The 12916-nt window shown below is 41.3% G+C and overlaps 1 protein-coding gene across 1 annotated transcript in view; it reads left to right on the forward strand.

The window, feature by feature from the left end:
• The first annotated feature begins 3240 nt into the window (after positions 1 to 3240).
• Positions 3241 to 12916, forward strand: part of CYBB (cytochrome b-245 beta chain) — a 33620-nt gene continuing 23944 nt past the window's right edge. Inside the window, exons 1-3 of the mRNA XM_065901388.1 lie at positions 3241 to 3359; positions 5510 to 5605; positions 7226 to 7336. Coding sequence (XP_065757460.1) covers positions 3315 to 3359; positions 5510 to 5605; positions 7226 to 7336 — 252 coding nt within the window. The 5' untranslated portion in view covers positions 3241 to 3314. The remainder of the gene's footprint in view (positions 3360 to 5509; positions 5606 to 7225; positions 7337 to 12916) is intronic.

Consider the following 12916-nt stretch of genomic DNA (forward strand, 5'->3'; position numbering starts at 1 on the left):
TTACGCAGCTTCTTAGCGCAAGGTAATAGAGATGGTCTATGGCAGCAGCAGGCATGCATCACTCACAAAGAAAGAAAAGCTTCACCCACTCTCTTCCATAGTCCCTAACAACTCCCTCCTCATGCAAATAACTCTCATTGGCCTCGTTTGGGTCAAATGCCCACCCCTGGGACAATCACCGTATCTAGGGAGATGAAGTCCTCTCATTTGTCATCCTTAAGCAAGGAAACTCGGGCCACGTAACTCATGGATGCACAGAGGGTGGAATCATGGCAGTTCTGAAAAAAATAGCATGCACAGTAGAGATAAAAGGAACACAAATCCATTTTTCATCATCACCAGGAACAAAATTCATCAGGCATCTTGGTGTGGCAACACACCCCCTTTCTTCAGCATTCCATACATCCTTCTTGGAAGAAATTAAGAGTCTACTTCTTTACTTTGACAAATCAAGAAGGGATTATTGTCAGGATGCAAAATCAGGGGGTTTCCTAGAGACTTGGGACTGCTTCTCTCTTTTTTCCCTCTGCAAGAGGCGTCTAGGATTTCAATCACAAGCCTGATGGTGTTGGTCATTACTGCCTGCTAGAAGGGGTGAATACTTCCTTACATTCATCACAGTCTAACTTGACATTAACAGTTTAGGAGGCAGTGGAAGCCGAAGTGACCGGGAGAAGATAGACGGTTAGCTAATGCACAGAGGTTCAATTTTCTTCATTCTTGGTGTCCAGTCCATACCAGTCAACCAGTACCTGTTGCTCCTTTATCAAACCCTCTGCTTGTCTTTTCAAGAGCAGAGGACGTTGAAATTCACTGGAACAGTGTTCTCAAAAGGGAAGTTACTTTCCATAAAAGAAAGATTTTACTCTTCATTGCAACTGAGCTCTCTTCCTCCAGCTGTGAAACTGATTGAAGTTCTTAAGGCTCATAAGACAGCTCTACTCACAGCCCTGTGATTACTTTTATAAAGGAGGAGAAAAAAGCCATAGGAGGGAATGGTTGATCACCCACAAAAATATTCTTTCTTTTTTGAATTTTCTTCTCAAACTGCGGAGGGAGGGGAAAGAAGTTGGGAAATATTCGAGGAACATTATTTCCTAGTATATGAGCATCCAGGGTCCCTTCTCCATTGCTTCCCCAGCAGAGCACGGGCCTCAGGAGGTACATGAAAAAATGTGGGAGAGACTTGAAGATTAAGATAGAATAAGGGAAGATCAACCCTTTCCCAGTAGGCTGGGAAAGAGAAAAGAGAGGAGGGGTAGGGAGGGGAAGACTTTGGTAAGTTTCAAAGAGCCTGATGGAGCTGCAGTCATCACTGTGAAAGAATGTGAGAGTAACAGACAGAGGGAGAGCAGATTTTAAGGTGTTTTATTCCTCATTAGGTATATATGCCTCCCTTCCTTAATTCCACCAGAAAATGAGTACAGGTCTGAATTCCTTTCTGTATCAGGCAAAGTCCAGTCAGGAAAACAGAAACCACCCTATTTCAGCAGAGGGAATTTCACCCCAGGGATTTGCTACATGGATGATGGGAAAGTGGAGAATCCCAACGTGGGCGCAGAGGCAACATCAAGAACAAGTACAGGAAGTGGTGACCGCCCTCCGGGTTGGACGAAACCTGGCAGGAGGTGGTGTAAGTCAAGCCCAGAAGCCAGGGCCTGTGGCAGGAGCTGGAACTACAGTGGTGACGGCCAGCAGGAGCTCAGGCCACAGTGGGGAAGGCTGGCCGGTGGGAGCCGGAGCTTCCGGTGGAAAGGCAGCCACTTCCAAGATGCCTCTTGAAGCAGAAAGCGGGGGGTGTCCCTCATCCTCCATCCTCTGTTCCTCATCTGAAACAGAACAGAGCGAGTAAAGGCTGAGGAATAAATCCCAGAGCAGAGAGGCAAATAACCGGCATATAACTTGATGGTCTAACTGTGTGTCTTTGAATTCATCTCTGTGTGTAACTGAACCAGGGAACCGACTGTCTTTTACGTGGGTTACCTATGATTCAAGAGCCACGCAGAAAGTCACAGTGGAGTACCTTTCCTTAAATATTAAAAAGTGAAAAACAATATTATTATACTCACGGTCATAATTCTGCAGGTTGTCTCAAGTGCTTCATAGACAATAACCCAAAGAGTTCAGGCCTCTCCTCTTTTTTCTTCTCTTGTTCCCTTTCGCTCCTCCAGTTTCTTCTTTTACCTCTCTATTCACTCTAGCTGTTGTACAACCACCCTGATGCAATCAGGGGTTACCATCCTACCCTTCTGTCTCTTTCATGTCCTGAAGACTGGATGGGAGTCAGAGAAAAAAAGCCGCTAAATCTGCCTTTGGCATCTACCACACCTGACATACCTTTGTTCTGACCCTGTTTACCTACCTTGCCTAGAAAAATGTCACGTCCGCCTGGGAATACTACAGTCATTCAAACGTTTTGGTCTATTTGTTATGTTTTCTTTTCCCATGGTTGTATTAGGAGTGATCTGGGATGTGGTTGCCACTGTCAGGCTTTTTTTTCTGGTATCGTGGCTAAAAGTATAGCCAAATTGCTTGGGTTTTAAATCCCAACTGCATGACCTTGGCCAAGTAACTTAACGGCTCTGGGTCTCAGTTTCCTCATCTGTAAATGTAATCCTAATAATAGAAACTACTTTATAGTGTTGAATTGTTAGTATCGAATTAATTTATTTATATACTGAATTTATGTATGTGTGTGTATGGGTGTCTTTGTGTGTAGACACACACATAAGATATGTATCAACTCATATATACATATGTGTGTGTATATATGTACATACACATGTATTTACATGCACACATACATATCTTAGAAAATTGGCACAAAGTAAGCATTCTATAAATATCAGCGATCACACCTGTTATAATTTTTCTCAACAAGACTCTGCAAATGCTGCTCCGGTCTATCAGAAGATACCACATCTATTTAATGTTTTTTACCTAGCCCAAAGTCATGGCTAGTTGGGTGACTTTTTAAAAATTGACACTTGATAACTGATCAGTCCAAAGATTAATTCACAGTGTAAAACACCATGAATTGTACTGTTATTTGCCTCTCAGCTGTAGAAATTAGTTTCATTTCCCACTATGTTTAGTTGTGATTGGATCATGGTAGACATTTTTTCTGTCATTTTTTTGTGGTTAAAGATTTAAATTTGTTATGGAGACAAGCTTTTCAGTTGACCAATGATTAGCTAATTTCTGATAATAGAAAAGGAAACAGATTGCCCCAAGGCTGCTGTTTTCATTTCCTCATGGGAGGAAGAGCATAGCAGAGAAGAAAGGCACACTCGAGGCACTGAACCTCTGCCACCATGGGGAACTTGTTTGTGAATGAGGGCCTCTCCATCTTTGTCATTGTAAGTACCAATGAGAATGAAATTACAAATTCTCTGACTTGTTTGGGTTCTCTTGGAAATGAAAATAGAGCAAAGCTTTTTTGTTTGAGAAATTGTGTTGAAACTGATTTATTATGTGAGCATGCATCCATCTGTAAGCAGAGTGAGTCCATTCTTCCAAACTTATTAATGGAAAGAATGTATCTGGGGTCTCACTTCACCTAGTTTATTTCTGGAGTTTTTAGGAGTAATAAATTAGCCAGCATTTCACAGTGGGAGTAGGAGACATTTCATTCCTTGTTTACTCAGAGGCAAATTTCTCTATTTTTAATGTATTTATACCACCTAAAAATGGGCAACTGAAATTTTATACAGTTTTCCAAATAACAAATGCAAGACTGGCTCATGTATGGGAAATTGGCCTTTATTTCAGTAATGACACCAAAAATAATTGAAGTTCTCAATTTTCTTTTTTAAAAAAGTATCTTCTTTTCTCTGAGGTAAACTTTAGTTATTTGTGAGGTTTTAAAAAATTTAAGGGAAGGGAACTGAAAAAAAAACTATCTAGACACATATTTATAGCGTATATATGATATATATTATATTTAGCTGTATATAAATCAATATAATCTGTCTTGAGAAACAATTTTTGTAAGTAAAGATATGGCTAATTTTCGAACAGACATGATTTCTTTAGTTTTTAACATAACATAGATCAACTATTTTTTTAAGATGGTGGTCTCAGCAAACAATCACAGACAATTGGGAAGATAGAAATGTAATTTATAAGTAGCTTTTCCAAATAGCCAATTAAAGTATTACCCAGATGTTAAAAAGAACACTTATGTATGAATTTTTTGAAAGAATTTATCGTGAAGTAAATATGACTCTTTGAGCTGTAGAGGTAGAGAGAAATGAGTGGCACAGATAAAATAAAAATCACAAATATTTTGTCATTTAAAAAAAATTAAGCCAAATCAACACTCTAATGCAATACAGAATTGTTCTGAGGACTCCAAGCTGTTAAGTTGATTTCTTATCCCCATTTGAAGAACAGATTACTCCTTTAAAAAATAAGTTCAAATATAAACACTTTTAGCTCTTACCACAGTTTTCCCAGGGAAGTGACCTCTATCTAAATTATACACTCATATACTTGAAAGTGAATCCACAGCTTGGAAGGCAAGAGTAAAAATGACAAGGTTAGGAAATGGAGAAGTGGTTTTAGTACCTTCTTCTTTATAAAGAGAGACTATTCTCAAGCATCGAAGGACATCAAATAGCCTCAAAGCACAGTTAAGAACAGATTGCTACTGTGGAGCTGAAGGTGGAGGACTGGGTAGAGTCATCATTTGATGCAGTCAGTGCTTGGGATGAAATGAGCAGTCACAATCTAGAAGGATCTCCCTTTAAAAAAAAAAAAATCCCATGCCTCTCATTCCCTCATTGATGCTGAATATTCCCTCTTTCACAAGTGAAGCAGGGCTTCCCTGGTGGCGCAGTGGTTGAGAGTCTGCCTGCCGATGCTAGGGGACACGGGTTCGTGCCCCGGTCCGGGAGGATCCCACATGCCGCGGAGCGGCTGGGCCCGTGAGCCATGGCCGCTGAGCCTGCGCGTCCGGAGCCTGTGCTCCGCAATGGGAGAGGCCGCGACAGTGAGAGGCCCGCGTACCGAAAAAAAAAAAAAAAATTAAAAAGTGAAGCAAAACTTATCAAGTAGAATTAAAGCCTTGTCATTTTAGCTGATGAGAACTCCACTAGCTGGGGCGGGATGCTGTGTGGCGGAGAGAGGTAATCCCACCTGTGAGAATCAAACACAAAGTCCTGCTGGTGCAGGGGACAGTATAGGAACAGATTCCTTTCCCTTCTCTTTGTAAGAAGAATCACCTGCTGTCATCTATCGATCTAAAAGGAGGAGAAAGAAAGGAGGGGAGATAGATAATAACTCGGCATACGGCCCAAGTAGTATAACAATCACGGGGGACAACACAGGGAGGAAAGGTTACTTACAGAGAAGTGTAGTGATACTCTTGCAGGAAGGAGCTGGCTTTGTAACCACCTTAATCAAAGGCTGTACTTGGGGAAGTCCTGACCCTGGTCTGACTCTAAACTGCTGTGAAATCTACCTGTTGAAACATGACAACTTCACGCAACCACTTCTGTTTGTGCAGCTGGTATGGCTGGGGATGAACGTCTTCCTCTTTGTCTGGTACTACCGGGTTTATGATATTCCAGATAAGTTCTTCTACACTCGAAAACTTCTTGGGGTAAGTATAAGTTCCATCTCCCTCAGTATTGACTGGCTCCCATGTCTAATCAGAGATTCTTGTTCCTATTCCTTTTAACATTTTAACGAAGTATTCTGACCAACCCAAAGAGCACCATCGGCCTCACTCCCTCCATTGCAACCCCCTGGGCAAGAGTCTGTAGGCCTTCCAGTGTGGGACAGACAGAAGTGTGGCAGAGGGTCCCGGCAGCATCCTTCCCCTCCCAAGAACTACTGTGCTACTGTTTAGCTTGGAGGAGAAATCTAATACTGACTCCAGAATGGATGGCCAGGTTGGAAAGATCGATCCAGGGGTGACACAGGTGGCACAAGTGGGACTTCCTATATTCTCTAAATCATCCGATTCCTATTAACTTTTGTGCATGAAAAGCCCTGCTCCTAATGACATGTTATGAAATACTCTTCAGGAAATAAGCCTCTCCCTACATATGGAGGCTTTGAGGAACTTGCCCAAAGATCACGTTCTTTGACTCGACTGGCAGAGCAAAGGCCCCTGACTTTTCTTGGGTCCAATAACATTCTCAGTTTCCTTGAACTGACAGGGCTCTTCTTCTTCATAAATGAAAATAAGAAAATAAGTACAATTACGGCTGCCCCCAGAGGATATCATTTGTTACATCATACTGAAACCATTACTTAATAATACTAATTATAATATGTATTATACATCATATGCATAAATAATTATAACATATAATTCCACTACACTATTATAATTGTTGTTAACTTATTCAGGTTGATGCTGAAAAGGATGATTTCCCTTTGCATTTTCCTCCTCCAAAATATGCAACTTCTTTAGGCATTACAAAGAACAATTATACCATACGAACTTAGTTACTGTTGAGGTTAGTCTATGTGCTAAGAAAATCTTCTTTACAAAGACCTAATTTCTATACTGAACTCTAGTTAATGATATGCATGCTTAAATATTTAGGAGGAAGTAAACCAATATCTGCAACTTACTTGGAAATACATCAAAAATAAGATGCATTGATGGATGGATAGAGGGATGGGTAGATGGATGGAGAGGTGAATAGACATGTGCTAAAGCAACCATTGTAAAATGTAAAAGGTAGAATCTTGGAGATGAATCAACAGGTATTCATTGTGAAATTATTTCAAATTCTCTTTATGTTTGAAAATATTCATAATATTTATTTTAATCTGGCCCTTGATCCCCACCCCAACATTTTATTCATTTATGATGAAGAAGAGCCCTGGCTCTAAAGGACCTTCCTTCCCAGATAACTTGATATCTCTTTTTTTTTTTTTTTTTTTTTTTTGTACGCGGGCCTCTCACTGTTGTGGCCTCTCCCGTTGCGGAGCACAGGCTCCGGAGGCGCAGGCTCAGCGGCCATGGCTCACGGGCCCAGCCGCTCCGCGACATGTGGGATCTTCCCGGACCGGGGCACGAACCCATGTCCCCTGCATCGGCAGGCGGGCTCTCAACCACTGCGCCACCAGGGAAGCCCCTATAACTTGATATCTCTTGAGTGTGGGCCTCATGCTGGGAAGCCTGGGGGAGTGGGTATAGGCAAGTGGGGCGGGCAGTGTCCTGGGCGCACAAGAGTCACCCTGCTTCTTATCCTGCCTTTTCCAGTCAGCGCTGGCACTGGCCAGGGCCCCTGCAGCCTGCCTGAATTTCAACTGCATGCTGATTCTGCTGCCAGTCTGTCGAAATCTACTGTCTTTCCTCAGGGGTTCCAGTGCGGTAAGAACCAACATTTACAAAGTTTGAGTTCCTCAGAATTTCGAAGGCCATCAAGCTCAATGCGCACCCCCCCTTTTTTTAAACATCTTTATTGGAGTATAATTGCTTTGCAATGGTGTGTTAGTTTCTGCTTTATAACAAAGTGAATCAGTTATACATATGTTCCCATATCTCTTCCCTCTTGCATCTCCCTCCCTCCCACCCTCCCTATCCCACCCCTCTAGGCGGTCACAAAACACTGAGCTGATCTCCCTGTGCTATGCGGCTGCTTCCCACTAGCTATCTATTTTACATTTGGTACTGTATATTTGTTAATGCCACTCTCTCACTTCGTCCCAGCTTACCCTTCCCCCTCCCGTGTCCTCAAGTCCATTCTCTAGTAGGTCTGCATCTTTATTCCCGTCTTGTCCCTAGGTTCTCCATGACTTTTTTTTTTTTTTAGATTCCATATATAAGTGTTAGCATATGGTATTTGTTTTTCTCTTTCTGATTTACTTCACTCTGTATGACAGACTCTAGGTCCAACCACCTCACTACAAATAACTCCATTTCGTTCCTTTTTATGGCTGAGTAATATTGCATTGTATATATGTGCCACATCTTCTTTATCCATTCATCCGATGATGGACACGTAGGTTGCTTCCATGTCCTGGCTATTGTAAATAGAGCTGCAATGAACACTGTGGTACATGACTCTTTTTGAATTATGGTTTTCTCAGGGTATATGCCCAGTAGTGGGATTGCTGGGTCATATGGTAGTTCTATTTGTAGTTTTTTTGAGGAAGCTCCATACTGTTCTCCATAGTGGCTGTATCAATAGGAAAAGCAAACCAAGAGTTTGTGAGGATTCCAACCTCTGTACAATATTCACAAGCCAAGCAATGCTTGATTCTCTAGTTTATTTTTATATTATTTGTTGGTGGAGCTCCCTGGGACAGCCATTTAACCTGGAACAGACATTAAAAACAAACAAACAAAAAGTAAACAACAACCAATCAACATATACCTCAACAATAGCAATAAAGTACATATGCATGTACACACACAGACATACATCATATGACATATAAGTATATGTATATAAACAGAGATTTATGAGACTGACGTGAAATTTGGGAATTAATCTCACAGTGCCATGTTTCTCAAAACTTTTAAGTCAGAGAAAATCTCTTTTGTGGATAATATCCAAAGAAGATGGGACCAATGAGCTATGAGTCACTATGTAATGAATGTGACAGGTGTTATGTCCATGGAATTGAGGAGTTCAGAGCTTTCTAAATGCCCGGGCTCTTTCACCCTCACTTCAACAATCCAGAGAGCCCCTAATATACTATGCTAGAAGAAAAAAATGATTATGTAGGAAGAGCTTTTGTAATCTATAAAATGGTATACGAATTTCTTATTGATATTGTTATACAAAGATGAGAAAAGAGGAACTTGGAATCTGCACATGTACTCACATTAATATGATACAAAGCAAAATATGATGGGTCCCACAAAATGTTACAAATAAGGAGCTACAGGGAATCCATCAAAGGAGGGGGAAATTATATCAGGTGGCGCAGGGGATGGAAAAAGGCTTCTTAGAGAAGGTGGCATCAGATATGGGCATATAAGGATAAAATAAGCCTGTACGAGATATAAAGGAGAGAGAAAGACATCCTACATGGAGAAAACGGTATGGGCAAAATCACAGGGAATGGTGAGGAAATCATATCCTTGAAAGTCCTGTGTGATCATGACTTGTGGCTTCTCTTTGGATATGTTTGCCATTCCTGACCACACCATAGAGGGCAGCTCTTCCAAAGTTAGGGACTGATACCCTGGTGGGACCCATTCCACTGCCCATTAGTGACTAGTAGCCTCTCTTTTTCCTTTTAATAAGATGTTCTTTTTATATTAACTAGCTTTAAAAAAAAATTAGCTATTAAGTAGAGGTCATTTATAGTGGAGAGAAGCAAACAATCTACTTTTATGGGAGTGTAGGGATTTTAAAGGGCAGGTGTCTGAGGTCAGGCTGGAGCTTTGCTGGTAAACTAGGACCTTAAATGTATAGCTGAGATGTTAATACTTAATTGGTAATCGAAGACTAAGTAGGTGAAGGAAAGTGATCTAAACTGCCAATAACAAAACTTGCCTTGAGCTCTGCCTCATTTTCTCTAGTCTTACTAAATTCACATTGATCCTAAGGAGATTCTTTTTCTTTGAGAACTATACAATACTTGATTTACTAATATAGGGTTAGCAGGCTACAACTAACAGTAGACATTGATTACAAGGATTTCCAAAATCATCTTTTTAACCTAAGAAACCACAGAGGTAGAATTCCATTTGATTGAAAAGTTTTCTTTTTTTTAAATTGAAGTATAGTTGATTTACAATGTTGTGTTAATTTATGCTGTACACCAAATTGACTCAGTTATTCATATATATGCATTCTTTTTATATTCTTTTCCATTACAGTTTATCACAGGACATTGAATATAGTTTCCTGTGCTATACAGTAGGACCTTGTTGTTCATCCATTCTATATGTAATAGTTTGCATCTACTAACCCCAAACTCCCCCACACCGCTCCCCCTTGGCAACCACAGGTCTGTTCTCTCTGTTCTCTCTGTGAGTCTGTTTGTGCTTCGTAGATAGGTTCAGCTGTGTCATATTTCAGATTCCACATATAAGTTATATCCTATGGTATTTGTCTTTATTTCTGACTTACTTCACTTAGTATGATCATCTCTAGGTCCATCCATGTTGCTGGAAATGGCATGATTTCCTTCTTTTTCATGGCTGAGTAGTATTCCACTGTATATATGTACCACATCTTCTTTATCCATTCACCTGTTGATGGACATTTAGGTCGTTTCCATGTCTTGTCTCTTGTGAATATTGCTGCTATGAACATTGGGGTGCATGTATCTTTTTGAATTAGAGTTTTGTCCGGATATATGCCCAGGAGTGGGATTGCTGGATCATAGGGTAATTGCAAAGTTTTATTGATGAGCCACCCGTAAAGTACAACATCTGGTGTATCGCAGGTGCCCAATGAACATTTGCTAAATGAAGTTCGGGGACTGTAGCTTTTTTATTCTCCCCCCACCCCCTGTTCAAATACTTTCTATTTAGAGGAAGTAAACCCTGAGAAACAGGCAGTGTTTTCGCCAGGACAGCCTGTTAAGAAATCCTTGTTACCCCACAGGCCCAAATTGCGATGCCGTTGCGTGGCCATGCCCCATGAGTGGCACATGTTGTAATGGCCACTTTTAGGCTTCCTGTGGCCTAAAAGGAGGGAAGATCCTCATGAGGGTCTCTAAAGACAGGGGTGAAATGAGGCAGCTCTTCAAATTGCAGAGACACTCAACTCTCTAACCAGAGAGACCTGTATGTCAAAGAAAATATTTTTAAAAATTAGCAGCAAGTAAGATTCTTTTACAGATGGGGTGTGTCCCTCCTCCAGATTTCCCAATCTGAAATGTTAACTGGGCAAAGAACCTTCTATTCTGATTGCGATTAAAATGAGTACACATGCTGTGACCAATGTTGGAAATTATAACACCGGCCACTTACTGAGTCTTCCTAGACCTCACCTCGTGAAATCTGCATGTCAGGCTAGTGAGGTGCGGATGAAATTCATTGAGAGTGTTGGGATTCCAACCCAGGTGCTTGTGCCTCCAGAGCCTGTTCACTTTCCCGCATGCCACCTAAACTCAAAACTCTCTTGTGGCTGGGCCCGTGAGCCATGGCCACTGAGCCTGTGCATCCAGAGCCTGTGCTCCACAACGGGAGAGGCCACAACAGTGAGAGGCCCGCGTGCCGCAAAAACAAAAAACAAAAAAAACTCTCTTGTGGTGGTCCTATGGTCTTAGAAAGGCCATCATGTATATATGAATATTTGGGCAGGCTGAATAACCTAGGCTAGAAGTGACAGGGGTGTTGTAACTTCAAGGATTTATTAGTAGGCCTTTATGCAAACTTAACAGTCACAGAACTGGAGAAAGAAAGAAAACCACAGGGTTGGCCCACCCAGGAAAACTAGGGGTAAAGACTCTGAGCCTGCTCTGTCGAGGGAAATGGGGAATGGTGGGACTCAGCATACAGAAGTCCCCAAAGAAGCCTTAATAACCTCAACTTGGTTGGAAGTTCTAGTCTGAAGATCAGAAAGAAACAGGAAGGCAAGAGAGTGAGCTCTTTTCTCTAACCTTATATAGCCTGGGAGTCAGAGGCCCTCGATATAGCTCTATATCTGACCATGTGGTCCAGGGCAAGGCTCTTGGACTTCCTGTCTCATAGTTGTTGTTTTTCTTTTTGTTGTTGTTTTTAGCTAAAAAGCAGGTGAGATAATGCAAGTGTAAGAATGAATATGAATGATATTCTAAAAGTGGGTTAATGGACTAAGCCTGTCAACTAATGAGTTGTCAGTTAACAAATATGTGTTGAGTGCCAACTATATGCTAAGCACAGTGGATGTAGAGTGAGTAGAGAGTAAGACATGGATGAGCCATGAGCTCAGGGAGCTTAGAGCTTTATGGAAGAGATAGAAGATAAACATGTAATTTCAAAATTATAGGCAGTGCTGTACAAATCCAGTGGTGTTCTTCATATTTATCACATATTCTACTGCCACCAGGTTTCAACATTACTGTTAGTTTCTTTGCCTGAGTTCTGTAGATTCAAGGCTGGCTTTTGCAATTTCTCTCAAACTGCATATAAATAGCTAATTCAGATTCATTCATGGCACCTGTGGCGAGCCCAGGTGTACATAAAATAGAACTTTAAAGTTTCCATAACACTCATGTTACAGAAGCTAATGTTTTGCCCCATTAAATATGCACTTCTTTGTTCCATTTCTCGATGTTTTGAATTTTTTTGCTCTCACAGTTTGAATCGAGCATAGCAAGCTGCCGAGATAACTCAATAATCTCCCTTGCACTTGAATGTTAGCTTATTGAGATTGGGCAAGGCTCTAGTTGAGAGTAACAGAGGAACTTCCCTTTAGAAGTCGATGGCAAAAAGAAGAGCAGTTGTTCGGTGAGGAAGCTGTTGTGCATGATGGCAGCTTGGGTAATTAGTAGGTGGCTGGCGGTAATTCACAAGTGACTCAAAAGCATAAAAATGGTTTCTGCGTGGTAGGGAGGGAGAAAAAAGCCCTGGGCAGTCACAGGCAGCAGAGCCCTCCCTTTCTACCCCACCAACCAGCCATCTTGCCCCCTTGTCAGGAAATGATGAGGAAATCATATCTGGAAGCCCCGTATAATCATGGCTTACGGCTTCTCTTTGGATGTGTTTGCCGTTCCTGACCACACTATAGAGGGTGGCTTGGAAAAACGAGGGATTGGTGCCCTGGTAGGACCTTAGTTAGTTCTACTAGCTCATTAGTGACTAAGAGTCTCCGTTTTTTCTTCTAATAAAATGTATGTATTTCATACTAAATAGCATTTTTTTGGAACCACCTATTAAGATCAGACCATTACTGAATGGACCTTGTGTTTCCCAAGCACATCTCTCCATTTTCCTGGCACTCAGTTAACTTTTCTCTAACAGTTTGTTGCTCAAGCTGATAAGAGACATTGAAATCTATTGTTT

The sequence above is a fragment of the Phocoena phocoena genome, chromosome X, assembly GCF_963924675.1.
Source record: "Phocoena phocoena chromosome X, mPhoPho1.1, whole genome shotgun sequence".
NCBI lineage: Eukaryota > Metazoa > Chordata > Mammalia > Artiodactyla > Phocoenidae > Phocoena > Phocoena phocoena.